The 22,703-nt window shown below is 46.2% G+C and overlaps 1 protein-coding gene across 2 annotated transcripts in view; it reads right to left on the bottom strand.

Annotated features, from left to right (window-relative positions):
- Positions 1 to 4,619: 4,619 nt before the first annotated feature.
- The window catches only part of ACCSL (1-aminocyclopropane-1-carboxylate synthase homolog (inactive) like), a 157,015-nt gene continuing 138,931 nt past the window's right edge, over positions 4,620 to 22,703 (bottom strand). Inside the window, exons 2-15 of one of the 2 annotated variants that reach the window (XM_058688713.1) lie at positions 15,372 to 15,928; positions 14,077 to 14,136; positions 13,574 to 13,644; positions 13,126 to 13,195; positions 12,816 to 12,882; positions 11,644 to 11,741; positions 11,316 to 11,393; positions 10,871 to 10,971; positions 9,707 to 9,796; positions 8,248 to 8,293; positions 8,013 to 8,154; positions 6,293 to 6,435; positions 6,054 to 6,207; positions 4,620 to 5,029 (exon numbers count right to left, since the gene is read on the bottom strand). In XM_058688713.1, coding sequence (XP_058544696.1) covers positions 4,947 to 5,029; positions 6,054 to 6,207; positions 6,293 to 6,435; positions 8,013 to 8,154; positions 8,248 to 8,293; positions 9,707 to 9,796; positions 10,871 to 10,971; positions 11,316 to 11,393; positions 11,644 to 11,741; positions 12,816 to 12,882; positions 13,126 to 13,195; positions 13,574 to 13,644; positions 14,077 to 14,136; positions 15,372 to 15,887 — 1,719 coding nt within the window. In that variant the 5' untranslated portion in view covers positions 15,888 to 15,928 and the 3' untranslated portion in view covers positions 4,620 to 4,946. The remainder of the gene's footprint in view (positions 5,030 to 6,053; positions 6,208 to 6,292; positions 6,436 to 8,012; positions 8,155 to 8,247; positions 8,294 to 9,706; positions 9,797 to 10,870; positions 10,972 to 11,315; positions 11,394 to 11,643; positions 11,742 to 12,815; positions 12,883 to 13,125; positions 13,196 to 13,573; positions 13,645 to 14,076; positions 14,137 to 15,371; positions 15,929 to 22,703) is intronic. The other variant, XM_058688714.1, reaches the window with a different exon arrangement.

Below are 22,703 nucleotides of genomic sequence, written 5' to 3'. Positions count from 1 at the left end.
GCCGGGGCCCGGCCGAAGCAGAGACGCCCCTCCCTCTGCCTTCCGGCCTCAGTTTCCCGAATTTGAAGCAGTTAGAGTCACGGAGGTTACTTGGCAAATGTCTGCCTGTTTGCACCCATGGAACAGCCTTTCCAGGTTAAGGTGAGGCCATCCTCAAAACATCCTTCCCTGTGAGAGTTTTGTTTGTTTTACGGGCGTTCCATGGAATATTTGTTGAACTCCGCCGTGGACCCTAGACGTTCCGGTGCTTGGGCAGTGAGTGAAGCTACCTAGGCCTCAGCCTGCGCAGAGCCTTGAGTAGGAAAAATCTTTCTCATGAAATCGGCAGGCTAACTCAACACAAGTATGGCTGGAAAGACTGAGCTGTCTTCTGCCCACTCCACTTCTGGTCTTCTCTTTGGCCTTGCCACTACCCTTGTGACCTTAAGCGGTTCTCCTGACTTTGTTGGTCCTCTGTGTTATGTTCTGTAAAACAAGCCAGTTCTCCCCATTTAAGTCATATTCTCTTTAATTCTGATAAGTACTCTTACTGAATGCCTGTTTTGTGCCAGATCTCTGCAAAGTACTGGAGTACAATGATGAGCAAAACTAACTGGGCCTGCGTGGTCGATTGGGAAGGCAGACATACAAATATGATGACTATTAAGAACGAGATTACCCAGTGCCATGGAAGCATGCAGCAGGGAGATTCACTGCCAACCCCAGCACATGTACCGGCCCCACATAGGAAGCCCTACACACGCATAAAATTGCTATGAACACTTAGGAAGTGATGGCTGAGTTCTGAAGGATAAGTCCTAGCTAGATAGTGAGAGGGTGGAATGGTGGAAGCAGATGGAAGTGTTTGATAGGGCCTTGAAGGTCAGGGTCGAGGTGGAACATTAATAAACGGGAAGAAATCTAACATGGCTGGAGCTTGCAGGGTTTGGGTGAAAGGCTGGAGATAGAGGCAGGGCTCGGGTCATGAGTCCTTGTAAACCAACCATGGTAAGAACGGTGAACTTCTCACTGAGAGCATTGCTCTATACCAAACAATTTGTTTTAAATCAAAAGCTATAACCAAGAAGCCAAAAAAAGGTAATAAAAAATAATCCTAAATAATGCTTGATTAATCTGAACAAAGACAGGCAGGAAGGAAAAAATGAACAAAGAGCATATGGCACAATAGAAAACAGCAAGATAGCGGACTGAAATCCAACCATATCAATAATCACATTAAAATGTTATCACTAAGGGCCAATTAAAGGATCATCAGACTGGACAAAGCAGCAAGGGTCAAGCATACGGTAATTGCAAGAGACACGTTAAATAAAAAGACAAAAGGTTAAAAGTAAAATCGGAAAAAGATGGCAATTATCCAAAAACCAGAAAACAAATGTTGGCAAGGAGAAATTGGAACGCTTGCGCACTTTGGGTGGGAGTGTAAAACGGTATAGCCACTGTGGACAATACGGAGATTCCTCAAAAAATTAAAAATAGAAGTAAATTTGGCCCAGTAATTCCACTTCTGGGTATGTTTTCAAAAGAATTGAAAGCAGATTCTTGAAGAGATATTTGTACGCCCGTGTTTGCAGCAGCATTATTCACAATAGCCAAAATGTGGAAATTTTCCTTTCAGAAAAATAAGGAACACTTCCAAAAACATTTAAGAGGTCAGTATTACTCTGATACCAAAACCAACAATGCAATACTAAAAAGAAAATTATAGCACAATATTCCTCACGAAAATAGATGCAAAATTCTTAATACTGAACCAAATCCAACAATATATAAATTGAGGATGCATTATGACTGTGTGGGCCTTATTGCAGGAATAGGACAGGACCTTGGCTTAATATTTAAAACAAATTTTTTTAAATTTTTTTCTTTAATGTTTTTATTTATTTTTGAGACAGAGACAGAGTATGAGCAGGGGAGGAGCAGAGAGAGAGGGAGACACAGAACCCAAAGCAGGCTCCAGGCTCTGAGCTGTCAGCACAGAGCCTGACGCGGGGCTCGAACCCACGGACCGTGAGATCATGACCTGAGCCGAAGTAGGACGCTTAACCGACTGAGCCACCCAGGCAGCCCCCCAAAATTTTTTTAATGTTTATTTATTTTTGAGAAAGAGAGAGAGACAGAGCATGGGCAGGGGAGGGGCAGAGAGAGAGAGGGAGACACAGAATCCGAAGCAGGCTCCAGGCTCTGAGCCGTCAGCACAGAGCCTGACATGGGGCTCGAACTCACAAACCACAAGATCATGACCTGAGCCAAAGTCAGACACTTAACCGACTGAGCCACCCAGGCACCCCATCATTTAAAAAATTTAATGTAGTTTGCCACATTAGTAATTAAAAGAATTGTATCTTCTCTAGAGGTATAAAACATGACAAAAATTGAACCCTCATTCATGGAAAAACTCTCAGCAAACTAAGAATCAAAGGAACTCTTATCTGGGAAAGGGCAGTATAAAAATACTTACAGTGACTTTGTACTTAAGACTAAGAGTGGGGCGCCTGGACGGCTCAGTCAGTTGGGCGTCCGACTTCGGCTCAGGTCATGATCTCCCAGTTCGTGAGTTTGAGCCCTGTGTTGGGCTCTGTGCTGACAGCTCAGAGCCTGGAGCCAGCTTCATATTCTGTCTGTCTGTCTGTCTGTCTGTCTCTTTCTCGCTCTCAAAAATGGATGAACGTTAAAAAAAGAAAGTAAAAAGAGAGAGAGAGAGAGTGACGTAGGTCCTCCTAAGATTGAGAACAAGAATGTCCTCCTTCACTACCTTTAGTTAACATTGCACTGGAGGTTCCAAGCAATGCAATTAGAACAGAAAAATTAGAAATATTGGAAAAGAAGAAGGAAAATCATATTTATTCACAGTCAACATGATTGTATACACTGAAAATTCAAAGAAATCCCTCACCCGACACTGCTAGGGCTAATAAATGAATTTAGCAATGTCACAAGAGGATTCTTTCTGGGTCTCTCATGTTTCTGCCTGTCTTATAAAAAAGAGCACTGACTGTCTTTGTTCTAGGCTATCTTCAAGGAGATACACACACATATACACACACACACACGTGTAGAGTGAAGAGCCCTGAATGATAGCAATAGTATTTCCCTCTGGAGCAAAGGGTGGGTTTATTACTCAGTATAATAGGGATAATGTCTCCCTTGGGGCCAAAGTTCAGGCAGGCTTACTGCTAACCATAAAAGAATCATGTTCCTTAAGCTTGGGTTTCCTCTTCTGCAGTATACCACACTGCACGTGCAAGCATCAGTTGATACTCTTCAATTTGCCCTATAGGAATCAGGACTTGGGAGCCAAAACCAGCTACTCTGATTCCTGCTACTTCTTTGAGCAATAAGCTGTCCTTTATCTCTGACCCTGGATTCTCATGCCTTCTGCCAGCATCCATAACACCTGTTCATTTATAAGTAGGGTAAAACTTCAGAGCCTTCAAAGCTCCTGATACAAGATACAAACATCTGTTGTTTCGTACTAGCAACGATTAGAAAATGAAGTTAACAATACATTTAACAGAACATGAAAAGCATAGGATAGTGATAAACTTAAAACGTGTGTAAAACAAAATGCATACACTGAAAGCCACAAAGACCTTGCTGAGAGAAATTAAAGACCTAAATAAATGGAAGGAGACTCCATGCTCATAGATAGGGAGATATTAAATTCTCTCCCTTTAACCATTCAAATCTTGAGTGGAAATGAAGACAGAAATAGTCTACCCCTTCCACGGAAGTCACCACCCCTTTTGCCCCAGCACAGTGTGCTGATGAGACTCGCTATTAGGTCCCTTACAGAGATTCCGAGAGCACTTGTGGTTCTGATCTTCATCTTCTCTCTGGTCCTGTGAGCTCCCTCATTCATACAGTGAACTCCCCCTTGTCAGTTACCTTATTAGTCAATTTCTCTTAAAAAAAAAAAAAAGTTTCCGGGGTTAAAAAAAATAAACTGAAGAATCAGGATTTGTTGGCATGCTACTTTTTGATGATTAGAAAAAAAAAAAAGAAGAAGAAGAAGAAAGATTGTCATTGAAGAACAAGAATCACCAACTCTGGACGTAAGAGAGAGAGGATGATCACAAACCCAAATGACTGACCAAAGCTATCAATTGGTGCTAAAAGCTCTTCTGTCCTCTACAAAATGTGGTAGCCCCTGCTGTGCCGGTTTCACAGCATCAATCCCCCAACTAGAGTGCAGATATCCAAGAGCTTTACAGAGCAACTCCCAGGTGATGTGATTCCAACAGCTGAAAACACTCGATATGAAACTGGGAGATCCCAGGCTCATCGCCAGAGATTCATTTTAAAAGCCTCTTGAACGGGGCGCAAATGGAAAAAACTCCTATTTGGAAGAAGGGACGTCTGGTATTATACCCCCACCCTGCACTTACCCACTCGGGTGTAAGGGGGGCCTGATCTCATGGGATGCAGTGTCTCATAGGATCCTGACAGCTAGAACGTCAGCTCTGTCAATTAGAGATCGCTTTTTCTCCTCCTTTCTGACCTTCCCCATGCAGTATTCTTCACATATAACCTGCCTTAGAATTTAAAAAGGACCAAAAAAAAAAAAAAAAAAAAAAAAAAGCCCCCAAAGATGATACAAAAGAATGTAAAGAAATAAAATAGGCCTAGAGTTTAAGAGAAGATTAAATTTATTAGATACTAAATACAAAAGTAAAACCATCAAAATAGGGACCCCGAAAGCTCCCACCCCAAACTCTATAAAAGCATTACACATAGGCACACAATGGCTAGCAAAGACTAAAAAGGTGCAACGCTTCCAAAACGACAGATGCTCAGCTTGAGAAAATTGATGATTGGGTCAGATGAGCCCATTCCTGGAAGAGCCCCTTGTTGGCTCCGTCACAGCATCAGGCCAAAACCCTCAGCCTTCTGGACCAGACGCTGATGTCAGGGATGCCCTGAGCACGTGACTGGCGGCAGCCCACTTACGCTCTCTGTGCATTCTCCGGTTGCTTCATGATCAGATCCTGCTTCCGCTCCGAGAGCACCTGATAGAACCGGTGCATGGCTAGAGGGTCCAAATGGGGACAGAGAAATGAAGACTTAATGGGTTTGCGGGTGGGTTCCAGACATCGCTAGATCATGGCAGACCACCACAGAGCCCCTCGTTCAGGGATGCTGAAGTTCAATCCTCCCTTCTTTGGGACAGATTTCCCAGTCTACCTGCCGCCTCCCCAGGGTCTCTTGCTAAGCTTCGTTATCACAGCATCCGCCTGCCAGACACCTTCATATCTCCGATCTTGTAACCTGGCTTATAGCTTTGTCCTCATCAGGGTTTCTATCTGCCTCTAGTGTCCTTTGGCTCAGTCCATGCTCTAAAAATGTTTCTGTAACATAAACGTTCTCTCGTTAACAGTCCTATTCCCAGCAGGTAGAAGAGTGTCTGGTATGTGGAGAGATGCAATAAAAAAGTTGGTGAAATAAAGGTCATGTTCTCTATAACCTTCAGAGGAGAATCTGAAACACCACAGTATAATGTACACGGACCTCCATGGTCCTCCGTCTGTCTCACCTACCAAACCACGGCTGCACAAGGGCAGTGCACCGCTTCTGATTAGCTGATAGTCCCAATGCCCTGCTCAATGCATGCACAGAACAGATACCCAAAGGGCGCAGTGTCCTTCAAGTGCCTATCTGTTCCTGTTTGCAAAGGAGCTTGGGAAATAGGAGATAGGAAAGTGGGGTGCACCTGGGTGTCTCCGATGGTTAAGCATCCAACTCTTGGTTTCGGCTCAGGTCATGATCTCAAGGTTTCATGAGTTCAAGCCCCAAGTCAGGCTCTGCTGTGCTGACAGTGCAGAGCCTGCTTGGGATTCTCGCTCTTTCCCTCTCTGCCTCTCCCCAACTCGTGCTGTCTCTCTCAAAATAGACTTAAAAAAAAAAAAAAACGGAAAATGGAACAGATGGTATAGGAGGGCTAGCGCTATCGGCTGCTAAAGGCCAAAAACCAGGAAGATTCAGGAATCGGGCGACAGAGGAGTTGGTGAGGCATCTTTGAAAGATGCCAGGATTTGGAGGTCAGGACCATTCACCTTGTTTTAGCAGGAGGGGCTTATCTGCAAAGGTGATACGGAACCAGCCGGGCTCCTTGCACATGTAGGTCCTGCCACGGGACAATATCAGCTTGTTGTCCAGGAAGCGGCGATGCAGGAGCAGCTCTTCCTCAAAGGTGCACGGATCCAGGTACTAGGGCAGGCAGAAGGACAGAGCTGACCCCAGGACCCATCCGGTAGGTCTGCCCAACGGCACTGGGCCTCATCCCAGAGCTCACCATTTTCAAGTTCATCCAGATGTAGAGGCCAGAGCCACGGTTGAGAAAAGGGATCCCTAATGCCTCCAACTTCTTGGTCATGTATCCGTGAGCTATCTGCAGCCGGGAGCGGTAGGTGGGCAGGTATACTTTGTCAATCCACTCTGGATGGGTGGGGAAAGACCGCTGTCACAGGGCTTGTGGCAGAGATCTGCCAGAGGGATCCTTACCCAAGGCTCCCTACCTGGGCTTTGTGCCAGCTGTTCCTATTCAAGACTGACTCTGTATTATATTTGATGACCTTTATCCCCAACACACCCACCACTTACCTAGAGCCGGGGTAGAGATATCAGGCTTCTCAATAGTCTGGTAGGGATGTTCTATTTGGATTTACACCCCTGATACAAAGAGTCAGGGTACCCCCTAAGTGAGGTTGATGCTCCTATTGTCAACTGGGCAAGTAGCAGATAATCAGAGCCCTCCTTACCTCCTGCCTCAGAGCCTCACGCAGCAGACTTTGAGAAACCTAGATATGCTTGGGGAGCTTTTAAAAGTCCTGATGCCCAGGTTATAGCTCTAGATCATCTAAATCAGAATCTTGGGGGAGAACACCCATATATCAGCATTTAAGCTCCCCAGACAGTTCCCATGTGTCGAAGGCTGAGAACTAGTGTTCGAGGGGCTAGGAACCTGGTTTCTGCCAAATATCAAAAGGGCCTGGCACCATCCACCAGAGATATCTGCTTGGATATCTACCCCTTACCCCTATCTACCCCTTTCCCCCTGCCAAAGCTGAAAGACAGTGTCCCTAAACCAGATTATTGAATTACATTCATTTGTAACATTATATACCGGCTTTTAATTTAAATCCTCCAGCCTGGCATCTGCTCTGTTATAGGGAATTAAAGAGAGAGGGCCTACGGGGCGCCTGGGTGGCGCAGTCGGTTAAGCGTCCGACTTCAGCCAGGTCACGATCTCGCGGTCCGTGAGTTCGAGCCCCGCGTCAGGCTCTGGGCTGATGGCTCGGAGCCTGGAGCCTGTTTCTGATTCTGTGTCTCCCTCTCTCTCTGCCCCTCCCCCGTTCATGCTCTGTCTCTCTCTGTCCCAAAAATAAATAAAAAACGTTGAAAAAAAAAATTAAAAAAAAAAAAAAAAAGAGAGAGGGCCTTATCTAAGTTCGGGCCATGGCATTAGACAGAGGGGGTGGGGGGGTGTTTCCTCTGAAGCCAGTATTCACTTGTGATCCACGGAGGAAGTTAAATCCAGGTGCCATAGATCTAGCCACACCAACTTGCCCAAATGGCAGCCCTCCTTTGGCCACCTTAGATGATGAAGTCAAGTCATATTCAAGGAGTCATGGCATTTCTTTGTAAGCTTTGCCTAAAGCAAGCAGGGCACTGGGGAGGGAAAACTGACCTCCACGTAAAGGCGAATTTTGGGCTTTCAAGCCTTAGAGTACAATTTGACTATCCCTGTCCAGGCAGAGCATGAGCTCCCAGACAGTTAGACACAAGGCCCATCTACATTTCAGACCAGCAGCTCCGTCTTCCATCTCTGCCCTACTACACTATCAGAGCCACATCCTGCCCTTCTTCAAAACTTCCTGTCCTGCCACCATTGAGCCCAAGACAGCAAACAGAGTCTCAGTGTTTTAGACGTACATCAGAGGCCCAAGCAGACCCAGGAATCCCCATGGCCATGGAGTCTAGCCAAGATCCCAGCCCGGGATGGGACTCGGTACCTCTGTCCTGGAGCAGCCGGCACAACTTATGCTGGGCAATGCCAGAAATGCCATGGAGGTAGCCAAAAGAGCTCACAGCAGAGGCCACCTCCCTGTTGTGGGTGTAGAGAACACCAAAGCGGAAGCCAGAGATGCCGAAATCCTAGAGGAAAAGAAGTAGGGGAAGGAACACCTGGTCTGCCCACCTCCTGGCTCCCTTTCCTTTCCTACCCAAAGACAGGAAGCTGGGGCTCACCTTACTGGTGCCCCAGATCACATGGGTCCTGTTGGGGTCAGGCAAACTGGAGAGGAGACAGTACAATCATGGTTATGAAGAAGTATGTGAAGAATGAAGACTTGGGGTCAATGCGGGTAAGAAGGGGGAAATGGACTTGAGGTCCTTCCTAGACAAAAAGGCCTACAGGGCCCAAAGTTCAAGAAACAGTTGCCCCAGTTAAGCCAGGAAGTCAACAACAGGTATCGCTGGCGAACTAGATGGGACAGCCCCCAAGCGCCCACTGAACGAAGTCCAGGACCCTCAGCCTGGCTGGTGGCCTTCCTGTAGCTGGTCCAAAGCCACCTTTTTAGCAGTTAGCTCTTCACACATATGGGCCACCCATTGTTTCTAAAATGTGCTCACCTATTTCTTATCGTCCCATTTTTGGTGAGGCTGTTCCTTCTGCTGGGCATGCCCTTGCCTTGCTTTGGCTGCTGGGATCCTATCTTAGGGCCATATACTATCCTTAAGAAAGTTTTGCCTTAGGGGCGCCTGGGTGGCTCAGTCAGGTAAGCATCCAACTCTTGATTTCAGCTCAAGTCATGGTCTCATGGTTCATGAGATCAAGCCCTGCATTTGGCTCTGTGCTATCAGCACCAAGCCTGCTTGGGATTCTCTCTCTCTCCCTCTCTCTCTGCCCCTCCCCTGCTCGTGCTCACTCAATCTCTCTCAAAATAAAAATTTCTAAAAAAGTTTCCCCCTATTTCTATTCTCTCCCTGTGTACTGCTTATCAAGAAGTTCCTCCCTGACCTTCTGTAGGGCTTTATGTTGACAGTAACCTTTCTACCATGCTGTCAAGTTATCTCATGTACAAAATGGCATTTAAAAAAGACACCTGGGGGGCGCCTGGGTGGCGCAGTCGGTTAAGCGTCCGACTTCAGCCAGGTCACAATCTCGCGGTCCGTGAGTTTGAGCCCCGCGTCAGGCTCTGGGTTGATGGCTCGGAGCCTGGAGCCTGTTTCCGATTCTGTGTCTCCCTCTCTCTCTGCCCCTCCCCCGTTCATGCTCTGTCTCTCTCTGTCCCAAAAAAAAAAAAAAAAAAAAAAAAAAAAAAGTTGAAAAAAAAATAAAAAAGACACCTGGGGGGCACCTGAGGGGCTCAGTCGATTAAGCATCCAACTCTGGATTTCAGGCCTGGTTATGATCTCACAGTTCATGAGTTCAAGCTCCACATCAGGCTCTGTGCTGACAGCGTGGAGCCTGCTTGGGATTCTTGCTCTCCCTCTCTCTTCCCCTCCCCCACTCACATCCTCTCTCTCAAAATAAATAAACTTAAAGACACTTGAGAGGAAAGATGACGCTTTGCTCATTTTCACACTCCCAGTGGCACTTAGCCCATTTCCTAGCACATAGCCGGTAAAGTTTATGGCACATGAACTCACCCTGCAAAAGCAGGAACCTCCTGGCTCTCATTCCCAACGGCTGAGGCCAACTCACCTTTCCATGCTCAAAACACTGCAGAATGTGATGAATTCATCAAACACAGACAGCATGTAAATCTCATCTATAATTACATGAAGGTGGTACCTGCAGGTTGGGTAAAAGAAGGAGAATGTCTAGGCGCTCTCCAATCTCAACTCATTTTCTTTTATGGTCTTCTCTGGACACGGATCAGCTACTCCTACTGCTCCAGCAGCCCATCCAACCCTTCCAAGCGGCATGGCAAGGTAGAAGGGGAGTGGCCACCAGAAGGGGTCTTTAGACCTGGCTCGGGGGTAGGAAGGAAGAGGACCCAAAGACACTCAGGAGAACATCTAACCCTTCAACTGTAAAGCAGAGACCAACGAGGGGGGCTGGGTGTCCCAAAGAGGTTTATATCTGGTGTAGTCAGGGACCTCCCACCCAGGGTCCGAACGGAGTAGGGGCATTCAGTGGGCTCAGCGCTAATGCACATCATCTTGTTTATGTTCCCAACAGCCCTCTGAAGCAGTGGTGGTATCTCCGTCTCACAGATGAAGAAACAGTTTCTGAGACATAGTTCAGATGCTAGAGCTGGGAGTTGAACCTAGTTCTGTCAAACTCCAGCCCACGGACTTCCAGTGTTCATCCTCTTGTCCTCCTGCTCGGCCATGAATTGGTCTGGATTAGAGTTATGAAATTTGAATAGGTGTTTCTTCTAGAAAACGGGAGATTAGGTGCCCTAAACAATAGGGCTATTTCAGAACTCCAGAGATGGTGGGTGTCCCCACGTTCGTAGGAATGGGACAGGAGGGTTCTCTGGGGACACATCTTCACCCCACAAGGTCTGAAAGTCTGCCTTTCTCAGCACCTCAGGCCAAGTAGTTTGGGAAATGGATGCTGGGAGAGAGTGGTGACACAACAAGAATTGGAAAAGCAACAAAACCAGATCATAATTGTTATGTAGGGGTCTGTACCTGGGCAGGGAAAAAAAAAGAAAAAAGGCAAAATGGCCCAAAAATGTAGGGTTGAAGCATGTGGGCGCCTTTTCCTTCAATTTCAGCGTGAGTTCTACATAGCTTTGCAAAGTATACTGTGCAGTAAAAATATTGGAGTAAGTTTGTCTGGTTCTGACTTCTTGACCGTGAGTGATCAGAACATTGTTAAGGGACTTTGTGTAGTCTTGAGGGGTGGAACTCTTACCTCTTGGCAAACTCCAGGTATTCTTGTAGCGAGTCTCGAGAGTAGACGTCTCCCAAAGGATTCTGAGGGTTGATTAGAATGAGGCCTCTGACCTTTGTCCCCTAAAAAAAAAATATAAAAAACCATAACTGAGTGAACACAAGTCCTACACATCTACCTGAAGTTCAGCTAACGGTCACATCAGGACACCCCATTATGGACACCCAACCAAGGCCTCATTGGGATCTCAGCTCCTTTAGGTGGGATCTTGAACATGCAGGCCCAGAAGGAGCTCTGGGGGCTGCCATAGACAAGGCCCAGGGCTCCCAGGGGGACACGGCCCCTGGGACACTGCTTCTTCCGAAGGAGCCCACACCACCGTGGTGAGAAGGTTGTACCGGGTCTCAGTCCTCAACCCTTCTCAGGGACAGCAGTGCCCACCCTGAAGACAGAGGTCCCTCCTTACTGTAAGCCTAGCCTCAAGTAGAGCTTGCTCCAGCTTGTCCGCAGTGAGCTGGAAAGGATGGGGATTTGCATCTGTGACCTGGAAGACAAACGCTGTCTGAGAACTGCCTACCAGAAGCTTCTAAGCCTTAGTTCCTCATCCCACAGACACTGAACAATGCTTCATGCCCAGGGCTACAACCCCACATGCCTTCTTTGCTCTAATTTCTCCATCTCCCCCCACTGTCACTTATATAGGAGGAAAGAGAGTTCCCCTACACCTTCCAAATGCCCTAGAGACCTTCCATTGCCTAGGTGGGCTAAGCAGGGGGAAGGGTCCCCATTCTGACCTCACTGTCCAGGTGGACAAGAATCAGCTCAACTTTCGAATACAGGCAGGCACTAAAGGCGAAGCCACCATAAAAGGGGGCAGGAATCAGAAAGGCCTCTGGAAGCACAGGGAGACAAAGTCGTCAGTCCATGGTCTCCCCATCAGAACACACCAGGCCCCCTAGACCAGCAGCAACACTATAGACAGAGAAGGTTAGTTTGGCAATCCATCCTGCTTGGGGCTTAATGCTTTTGGGCTCAGGCTCTACAAAAGTTGCATTCTTATAAATGCTATTTGGGGAACGCTAGAGAAGTTTCTTCTTTGGGGGTCTGCTAGAGAAGGAGAAGGGGAAGAATATTGCTATGAATGGCTCAGAATCCAGGTTACAAACCAAAATAGGCTTGCTAACAGGTGAAATGCTAGTCATCCACTGAGTCTTACCAGCTCCAGTAGGAACACAAGAGGCTGAGGTCTGTGCCCAGAGAGGGCGCACATCTCTCTGCATGGCTCAGGTTACCTAGACTTGGTGAACCCATGGGTTCTTTTCTTCCCGTTCCTTTGGCCTCATTGATGAGCAAACCAAGGACTCACGCCTTTGAATGAAACTGCCATCTTGGTAACTTCCTTCTATGCAGCCAGAGCTCATCAAGATCTGAGACTCTTGTTTGGGTGTTGTTAGGAGGGAGACCAAGAACAGATCCCTCAGCCTTGTTTGATCTAGAACTAATTAGTTTTTTGTTTGTTTGTTTGTTTGTTTGTTTGGGTGGGGGGGGGAGGGGTTGTTAGTGTGTGTGTGTGTGTGTGTGTGTGTGTGTGTGTGTGTGTATTTTGTTTGTTTGTTTGTTTGTTTGTTTGGTGGACGAGGATAGGAAATCTATCTTGTGAGCCAGTTTACCAGGGCTCTCTGTATTGGAGTTGAGTCCAGAAGCCCAGCTAAGAATATACTGAATTGGCTCCCATTGTCACATTTCTAAAGCATAACTCACTGAGGACCATCACACATTTTCCTTCCATATTAAATGGGGACCCAAATCTCTCGCTACTACAGAAATAGTAGGAAGATGTTCTGATCAATGTAGAAGTCCCAGTACTTTAGGGGAAAGGCCTTGGGTCAAGATATTCTTCTTCCCTAAGGTCCAGTGCCCATTGTGCTGCTATTTCCCAGAGGGAAAGCAAAGCCCATTAACTTACCCCCTGGATCACAAAGAACCATGGCCAGTGTGGAGAACACAGAGGAGCAGCCATTTAGAACAACTACCTGAGGATGCACAGAAGACAGAAATCAAAACCCATCCCCATATAAGAAGGTCTAGCCCTTTTCTCTCCCTCCCCCTAGGACAGGTATCAGGAACCTCTTTATCTGGTTATCCACTGGCCTTATCCATTGGCCTTTCCTCTGCCCTGGCCCTGAGGGTCTCTACTCGTTCTAGAAAATACAAAAGAGTCCTCCAAGAATAAAGCCCTCTACCAAGGGGGCAGTGAATGTGGGAAACTGACTCACATTTTCTGGATCAAGCTGGTCAGGTACCTTGCAGTAGTAGGTCAGGAACCGGGCCACCTCTTCTCGCAGGCTGTGGACAAACCCAGAGAGACTTTGTGGTGCCCAGGCCCAGGGGCCCTTGCTCATTCGGGATCTAGACTACAGTCTTTTCCAAAGAGCAAGGTATCCAACCTCATGTTACAGGTTACTGACTGAGGTGATCAACTCCCCAGGCGACACAGACAAGAAGTATGAGAGTTGAGACAAGAAATCAAGGCTTTTGAATTATAGGGCAGTGTTATTTCTATGACACCAGGCTCCTGATGAGGTTTCGCTCTAGATATTTTGTAGAAGTTGTTACCCAAAGAAATAGGGAGGTAGCCAACCAAGAATCTGGTGCTTTGGGTCCTTCCCTGGATGAGAGCAGGTGTCTAGGGGCCAAGAGACTTTAGATCTGGAAGTTACTTACAATGGTTGCCCTCTCCAATCAGGATATTGCAGCAAGGCATCCTCAATGTAGTTCATATCACTCTGACTCAACTGTGGACAAACAGAGCATGAGGACAGCCAGCCCAAGGAAGCCCAACAGGCCTCATCCCACGGCTCAGACACATCTGGGTGTTTGCCCTACAACACAGGGCCTGACAGAAGACAAACAGGGAAACACGCCCCTTAGTGAATGGAGGCCCAATCTTGTCATAGATTATACAAATAGAGAATCACTGGGGAGTGTCTGATGACCCTACAGGGCCAGAGGCTCCCTTGGCAGCCTACCCACCATATACCCATCCACAGCACACCTCCAAACACAGTCAGTAAGCCAGAAGGTTAGATGTGCTATTCTAGAAGCTCTTTTCTCCCTTCTTTCCCCAAACTCCTAAGTCCAACTCCTGTACCTACCGCTTGCTAAGAAACATTCTAGTGGGACTAGGCCCGATGGCGGGTCCCAGCATAGCACAGGGCTTGGCTTACCCGTTCAGTCATCAGATCGAGGCAGAGCTTATTCTCACTGAGTCCAAGGTTAATGAAGCCCTGGAGATGGAAGGAATCTGAGATCAGTCCATTTGCCCTGCCCTATATGGGCCTCCTTAAACATTCTAGTAAATACTCATCCTAGGTTATTTCAAATGGAAATCTCACTGCCCCATGAGGCAGTTCAATCCATGTTTAACAACTTCAAGTGCTAGAAAACTTTCACAGACCCAAAAATCTTACAGCTTGCAAGTTTTCCCCTTCAGAGCCACATAGTACTTATATACCAGATACCAGTCGTTGAGTTCTTATCATGAGCCAGACCCTAGCACATGATTTAAAGAGAGTGAATCTCAGAAAGATTGAATAACCTACTAGCCACGTGACCACAGCGATGGGCAGAACCCACCTGCCTGACCCAGTACCTGCCTCATATCCATCTCTGCTTCCATGAGAGGGCCCTCAACTTATTGGAGGAGATATGGTCCCTCAGAGTCCAGTGGAGATACTGGGCTCAATTGGTCCCCAGAGAAGCAGATGGCCACTGACCACACATCACTTAACTAGAAGCAGAAAAGAAGGTTTGACTAGCACTGTCCTCCATCCTTTGGCTGGAGAGCTATAGTGAACCTCCCTTGCTGGAAGTCTCTCATTGGCTCCCTAACACTTAGGATACCATCCCAACACCTCACAATGGCCTGCCCCCATCCACACCTCGTCACAGCACTCATTTCCCCCAACCTAGCCTTTCCCTTATCACTCCCAGCTCTTCCCACCACGAAGCTTTCACACATGTAGTTCCTCCTACCTAGAGGTCCCCCCTCCCACCACCTCCACCATATGGCTGGCTGATTCAGTCTTTAAGACACCTTAGACCACCCGAAGAAGGCAACCCCTCGTACACTCGGAATTATTATTCATGTTCCTTTCCCCAATGGCTGACTACATTCATCACTACACTGAGTTCCATGAGGGCATGTCTGCTTACCACTTTGACCACAGTGACTCCTAGTGGGGAAGAGCATGGACTCAGGGAAAGCAGGCTGCGGGGGGGGGGGGGGGGGGGGGTGGGAGTCTGGGGGAACTGGAAGGCAGGGGACTCAGACACAGCTCTTAATTTTATTAGGCATGTCACCTTGTTTCTGTGCCCATTCCCTTCCTTATCTATAAGACGACAATAGCGTCTACTTTACGGAGCTAAGAAGAGTAAGAGAGCCCAGTACTTGGCATAGGACTCAGTCAACCCTAGTGATTGGGGCCCTTGAGTAGGTGTCTCCCCCCGCCCTCATCCTCACCATGGTGTTCTTGTCCTCGTGGTATTTGTCTCTCTGGTAGATCTTGTAGTCCTGGAAGCTGGAGTGGTATAAGGCAGAGATGTCAATCCCACGGCTGGACAGGTGCTGACTGACAAATGTAGCTTCAGGATCACTCAGTTGGTGAACTGGCCAGTCAGGCTGCCTGGAGGACTGGGCCCACTGCCCGCCTCTGACATCACGCCTAACGTCCAGGGAAGGGCAAGACGGTTGGAGCCCTAGGCCACCCATGGCCCCAGACTGTAGGAGGTTGGCCAACTGGTACATTAAGCGGCCCAGGAGGGCTTCCGGCTCGCTGGCGGCCTGACTGTGCCTCTGCTCCTCCAGCACCAGGTCCTGCTGCAGGTGCCTGGTCGTGAGGTGCATGAGGTTCTTCTCTATGGTCTGCTTCAAGTGCAGCATCATCTCCATCAGGTGGGTGTGGATTCTCTGGTTTCTGAGGCCCTGACCGCTCATCTGGGCAGAGGGCATACGGAACGTGCCTAATCGATGACTCATGCTCTGGGTCTTTGTCTTGGCCTCAGCAGGCTGGCTGGAACCTGCAGAGAAAGCGAGAGACCACGCAGTGCATTAAAGGAAACCCTCCCCGGGGCGCCTGGGTGGCTCGGTCGGTTAAGCGTCCGACTTCGGCTCAGGTCATGATCTCACGGTCCATGGGTTCGAGCCCCGGGTCGGGCTCTGTGCTGACCGCTCGGAGCCTGGAGCCTGCTTCCGATTCTGTGTCTCCCTCTCTCTCTGCCCCTCCCCTGTTCATGCTCTGTCTCTCTCTGTCTTAAAAATAAATAAACGTTAAAAAAAATTTTTTTTAATAAATAAATAAATAAATAAATAAATAAATAAATAAATAAATAAATAAAAATAATAAAGGAAACCCTCCTTGACCCTGAGGAGATCCAGGCCGGATCTCAGGCTCCTCACTGCCTCCTCCTACTTCCATGCCTTGGGTATAGGTACATGTTGGCTCAGGGAGAATTACCGACTCATTCAAGGGCAATGCCTAAGAGGCCCCAAACCCAGACCCTGGAACACTATAGTTAAATGGCATTAAAATGTGTTCTGAAGAAGAGCATTAGGGCCCACTTTGAGAAAAAGGGGAAAGTGAACAGGTATGCTTCTGGGGTCTCCTCCTTCTCCCTCCATCAGAGCAATTCCTGCTTTACAATGTTCTAAGAAAAGGGGATTCTGTAGAAATAAAGAGACAGAGAGAGAAAAAGAAAGAAAGAGAGGGAAAGACCGGGGGGGGGGGGAAGGGGGGGGAGAGAGAGAGAGAGAGATAAAGAATAAAAAGCCTGAGTAAATTATTCTGCTAGCATAGAGGTGAGTACTGCCCAAGGGCCAAATCCAGCTACCTCTTTTTGTAAATAAAGTTTTACTGGAATACAGTCACATTTGTTTATTGATATATCATCTATGGCTGCTTTCACACTATAATGGCAGGCCTGAATAGCTGTGACACAGACCATAGGATATGACTCACAAGGCATAAAATGTTCATTATCTGGCCCTGTTTGGAAAAAGTTTGCCATCCCTTGTTCTAGAACATCAGCCTCTCTTTTTGTCTATTTTTCCTCAGTCCTTCTATCCTTCTTTGTGTCATTTCCTTACAAATACCTTCAACCTGCTCACTGTGACAGCTGCCTCAGACTTCCATCACTAGTAACCAGGGGCTAGATACATGGTTCTTGAACTTCAAACTTCACCAGAATCACTTGGAGGACTTGTTAGCACAGAGATGGCGAGGCCTCACTGCCAGATTTTGATTCGGTAAATCTGGGGTGAGGCCTGAGAATTTTCAGTTCGAACAAGTTCCTGAGACTCTACTTTGAGAGCCTCTGACTATTCAGACCAACCTTTCATCTGAAGAGAGGTCAAAATGATGGGAAAGACCTAAGAAACACCTTTTCCAAGCCTTGAAGAATCAACCAAACAAATCGGAGAGCAAGAAGCCACACGGTAAGAAAACCTGAGGCCAACAGCTGCCTCTAATTCTTTGTATGACAATCTTCATATTCCCAGACACAGAGACCTCTTTTCCTAAAAAATTCTAGATTTACAGCCCTTCCACTAGATGCCATATTCTGAGTTCTTATTCTAAGTTCCATCCCCGCCATATGCAAAGCCTCGTTACCTCCTTCACAGGTTTGTTGCACCAGCGCTTCAAAGTACTGGACACTCTGCCCAGCTTCTCCAAAACATGTCCAGTCTGCCTGGGATATGCCCATAGCCATCTATACTTCCCCCTCATGACACTTAATACTGTTACATGTTCAGTATCTCCCCAGGTCAGCCTTCATCATTCTATCGTTAGCACAGTGCCTGGCACATAGGTAGCTAGGAGGAGAGGCACAACCACAGGATGTTGCCAAGTCAGTGAAGAGAAGAGCAAAGCCATGAGGACTTTGCTATAGAAGATGGAGCGGTGACCAGATACAGCCACAGGACGAAACAGTACTGAGTCTTGATTTAGGGTGCCAACTTCTCATCGGCAGTGATACAAAGAACTTCATGCGCCAGAATTAGGAACACGCATATTGTTTAGAAAGAGACTGAACAGATATACATTCTCATGTCTAGACTAACCCTTTGTTCCACAAGCAAAATACTTTGTTCTGCCTCAGACTCCCTCCCCTACAAGTTAAAGGGTCATTTCAATGGGGCTTTCAACCCTGCAGATAAGGAGCTCATACGGTCCTTCCAGATACAGACATCCCCCAACTTAGAATGGTTCAGTTCTTGACTTTATGACTTGATGATGGTGCAGAAGTGACACGCATTCAGTAGAAACTGTACTTGGAATTTCGAATTTGAACCTTTTTCTGGGCCAGTGATGTGCCGTAGGATCCCGTCTCATGATGCTGGGCACTGGCAGCAAGATGCAGCTCCCAGTCAGCCCCATAATCACGAGGGTAAAAACCATTTACAACTATCCTGTACCCATACAACCCTTCTGCTTTTCACTTTCAGTATTCAATAAACTAAATGAGATACTCAGCACTTTATTATCAAATGGACAGTGTTTGAGGATTTTGCCCAGCTGTAGGCCAGTGTGAGTGTTCTAAAAATAATTAAGGTAGGCAAGACTAAACTATGATGCTCAGTAGTTCAGGTGTATTAAATGCATTTTCAACTTATAACGGGTTTATCAGGACAGAAGTCCATCATAAGTCAAGGAAAATCTATACTCGGATAGCATAGAGGGGTAGTTACGTGTCAACAGAGATTCCTGTGGTTTTGCCTTCCAAAAGGTGGTGCCTATCATCCCTGCTGGTTCTGAGGAGTTTGGCGGGAAGGGCCACACTGCTGGACAAGATTTCTCTTCAATGGGCAAGAAGTAGGGGGTTTCCGCTTTCTTCCAGGGCTACGCTCTCACATATTGAGGGTCTTTGTCCTGTACCACCTTAATAACAAAACCAAAGATATCACAGCTCTGTAATATCCACTAGACCAGCACATCGTCTCAGACTTTAAGCAGTAATCCCAGTTCAGGCTGGATTAGGGGCTCTCTTGAACTTCTTGCCCCGGAAGTCCTTGATGTTACCAAAACTCCACGACTCTGTCCCATCCACCCAGCCCTCAGCCAGGGACTCCAGGTACAAAGAAAACAGTGATCAGAATCAGGTAGGGAAACTGGAGGCCAGTGTGGCCCAACAAGCTATTAGAGGAGAAAGGCTGCTCGAAGCAGTTAGGATGAGAACCTCTCCAGGCAGGCTTATGGAACAGCAAATAGTGCTAAGGCAAGTACCTAAAAGAAGTGTGTTTTCTTGGCAAAATGTATTTTTTTTCTTTTTAAATGTTTATTTTTGAGACAGAGACAGACAGAGTGTGAACAGGGAAGGGGCAGAGAGAGAGAGAGAGAGAGAGAGACAGAATCCTCAGCAGGCTCTAGGCTCTGAGCTGTCAGCACAGAGCCCGACCCCGGGCTCGAACCCACAAATCATGAGATCATGACCTGAACCAAGGTTGGGTGGTTAACCAACTGAGCCACCCGGGTGCCCCCAAATTCTTTTTAAGTTTATTTATTTATTTATTTTGAGAGAGAGAGACAGCAAGTGGGGAAAGGGCAGCGAGAGAGGGAGAGGCAGAATCCCAAGCAGGCTCCACACTGTCACCACAGGGCCTGATGCAGGGCTCAAACTCACGAACCGCAAGATCATGACCAGAGCCAAAGTCTGACGCTTAACCTGAGTCACGCAGGCACCCCAAAATGTATTTGAAATGAGTATGTGGTAAGGCCAGGAGGAAACCTGGCAGTTAGATTTCTGCCAAGACTTATATTTTCTATAAGAAAAAGTCTATTGTGAAAAATGTTGGCCCACAAAGGCAATAATGCCCCTAAATTGTCTGGTATTGAGGTATACCAACCCTTTCCTCAAGTTGTCTTGTACATACCTTGGTTTCAACATTCCCCAGCTTCCAACCATCTGCCTATTAAGTCACACTCAGGGGTCTTCTATAACAGCTAGAAGCCATGGCTCAGAACCAGCCCAACTGATACCAACAACCTTCCGAAAAGAGCCAAAGGGCTGACAAACAGTAGAAGCTGGGAATAGGGAATGAACATGGGAAATGAGCTAGAACCAGCTCATTTGTTTGCAATGCCAGCACCTGACTCCAAGCAGGACAATTTTTATGTCACTTTCCCGAGGACCCTACAAGCTCTCTAGCTCGGTCTTTCCCTCCAACCTTCCTTTCCTTTGCCATGTACCAGCTTCTCCTGGTGTCCCAGTCCTTGGGCCTCAGTCAGATACTTCCTCCTTGTTATGGGAAGTATGATAAGGATTGCGGGGCCTCCTTTACGTGCGTGAGAAGCAAGGTGTGGGGGAAATAGACCCCTAAACACAAGTTGCAAAATTGAAGTCTCAGGTAAAAGCAGCCTGGTAGAGCCTAGATTCTATTTTATAGATCCTACTCACCAATTGTAGCATGTTGTAAGAATGATCTCCCCTGTCTGGGCATCAGTTTCTCATATGTAAGATAAGAAGATACCTCAATTCAAGGGGATAAAACTGAAGCTTCATGAAGAGGAGTCACTTCTAGGCCACAGTAGAGCCAGGATTTAAACCTCAGACCTCCCACGTTAGCCCAGAACTCCTGGGAACAAGAGAAAGCTAGAAGAAAGCCAGCCCTTACATGGACAGCAGCTTGGCCTCATGTCACAATGTCCAGGAAGTCTCAATTGCTGAAGGCGGATTAACTTCACCCAACAATCTTGTCCTCCTGTATTGACTCCAAGCCCCCAGGCAGAAGCTGACAAATACTCTGGAAGTGGTTACCTTAGACTTACTTGCATTTTTCAGAGGATGACTTTTCAAATACAGTGTCTAGAACACAAAATACAGACACATGAATAAGCAGCATGAGGTAAGACCAGTACAGACAACAGAAAGACTAAAATGGACTCCAGCTACTAAGAGTAGACTATAAAATGATTGCTTTTCTTCTCAAGGAGATAGAAACTCAAGTCCGAAAACTGACAGAATAAATGGAAATTATTAAGAGGACAAATTTGAAAGAAATCAATCAATTCTAGAGGTTAAAATCCACTGACCAAAAGTGAAAAGCCTCAATGGCAGAGTTTAACATCAAATTAGATACCGCTAAAGAAAAAATTAATGACCCAGAAGAAGAGGCTGAAGAAACTTTCTAAAACGTGACATGAAGACACAAAAGTAAAAGAAGATAGCAGAGGATCTAAAATGTACGTATACATATTCATTTCGAGTCCCAAAGGAAGAGAAAAATAGAGCAGAAGCAATCTGAACAAGATGTTTTATCATTGCCAAATAACCAGACACCGCAGCATGGATTCAGCAAGCCCAACAAATGCAAATTAAAATAAAGCAATCTACATATACATACATATATGTATATACATATATATTTAGGAGATTTTATATCTACAAAAAGACAAACATCTCAAAAATCAGCCAAGAAAAAAAGTTACCCTCAGAGGAATAATAGACCAAAAGCTGACTTCAGCCAACAGCGGAAACCTGAAAACAATGAAATGTTCTTTTATTTTTTTAATTTTTTTAACGTTTATTTATTTTTGAGAGAAATAGAGACAGAGTGTGAGCAGGGTAGAGGCAGAGAGAGAGAAAGACACACACAGGATCTGAAGCAGGCTCCAAGCTCTGAGCTGTCAGCACAGAGCCCGACGCAAGGCTCGAACTCACGAGCCGTGAGATCATGACCTGAGCTGAAGTCGGATGCTTAACCGACTGAGCCACCCAGGTACCCCCGAAATGTTATTTTCACCATATAGAGAGAAAATAACTCCCAACCTAGAATCCTGTAGCCATCAAAGGATCAATATTTCAGTAGGTGTTACCAATTCCTCCCTGCTAGAGGGACTAGATTTGTGCAGAGGATACTACTAATCTGAGCAAGTAAGTTTGCCTTTAAAAGCTAAGGCCAACCGAGTGAAAGAAACCAGACACAGTACACATTGTACAGTTCTACTTATGGAACAAGCAAAAGTAACCCATAGTGATAAAAATCAGAACAGAGGTTGCCTGGGGAGGAGGTTGGGAAAATGACAGCAATGTGGTACAGGCAACATTCTGGGGAGATGACGTGATCTATAACTTGAGGTTGTGGTTACATGGCTATACCGTTTGTCATAGTTCAAATTGTACACTTAGGAATTTTAATATATTTAGGAAGCAGGTTTTTCAAATGCAGCTGTAGCTAATTTAAAATTCTGTTAGGATATAAATAGCCAAGTAAGTTTGCTTCCAGTGCTAGCCCATTAAGTGGAAAGACCCATATGGGGGCAGGTGCCGAGGACACAGGAGCACATTTACATAATTATTTATAGTAGGAAAGAAATGAAGAGCCAATTCTCAAAAAAAAAAAAAAAAAAGCACATATAGAGAATGTTTAAGTCTGGATGAAATTACTAATGTAGCTTAAAAATGTAGTTTATTAATCCTAATCCCAGGTGAGAAATAAAGTCAAAAGAAATCAATTTACATAGAAGTTATCAAAGGACTAATTCCCTAAAAAAGTAACTGGTCCAGACAGTCTCACCAGGAACTCTATCATATATTTAAAGAAGTATATTATTCCAGTTCTATTTAAACTGTACAGAGAAGAGGAAAAACACCCACATTTTACAACTAAACAATAACATATCTGATGAAGTTTGTAAGAAGAACTATGGTCAAGTCTTACCTATCATCAGATTATCAATACTTAAAAGCTGAATAGCACTTTGCACACAGACTCCAAACGCATCGTAACATAACCTCATGACCAAATGGGATCATTCAGAATGGAAGGATGGTTCAACCCTATGATTTGTATGAACTT

This window comes from Neofelis nebulosa, chromosome 10 (assembly GCF_028018385.1).
Source record: "Neofelis nebulosa isolate mNeoNeb1 chromosome 10, mNeoNeb1.pri, whole genome shotgun sequence".
NCBI classification, from domain to species: domain Eukaryota; kingdom Metazoa; phylum Chordata; class Mammalia; order Carnivora; family Felidae; genus Neofelis; species Neofelis nebulosa.
This window is presented reverse-complemented; position numbering and strand designations above follow the sequence as displayed.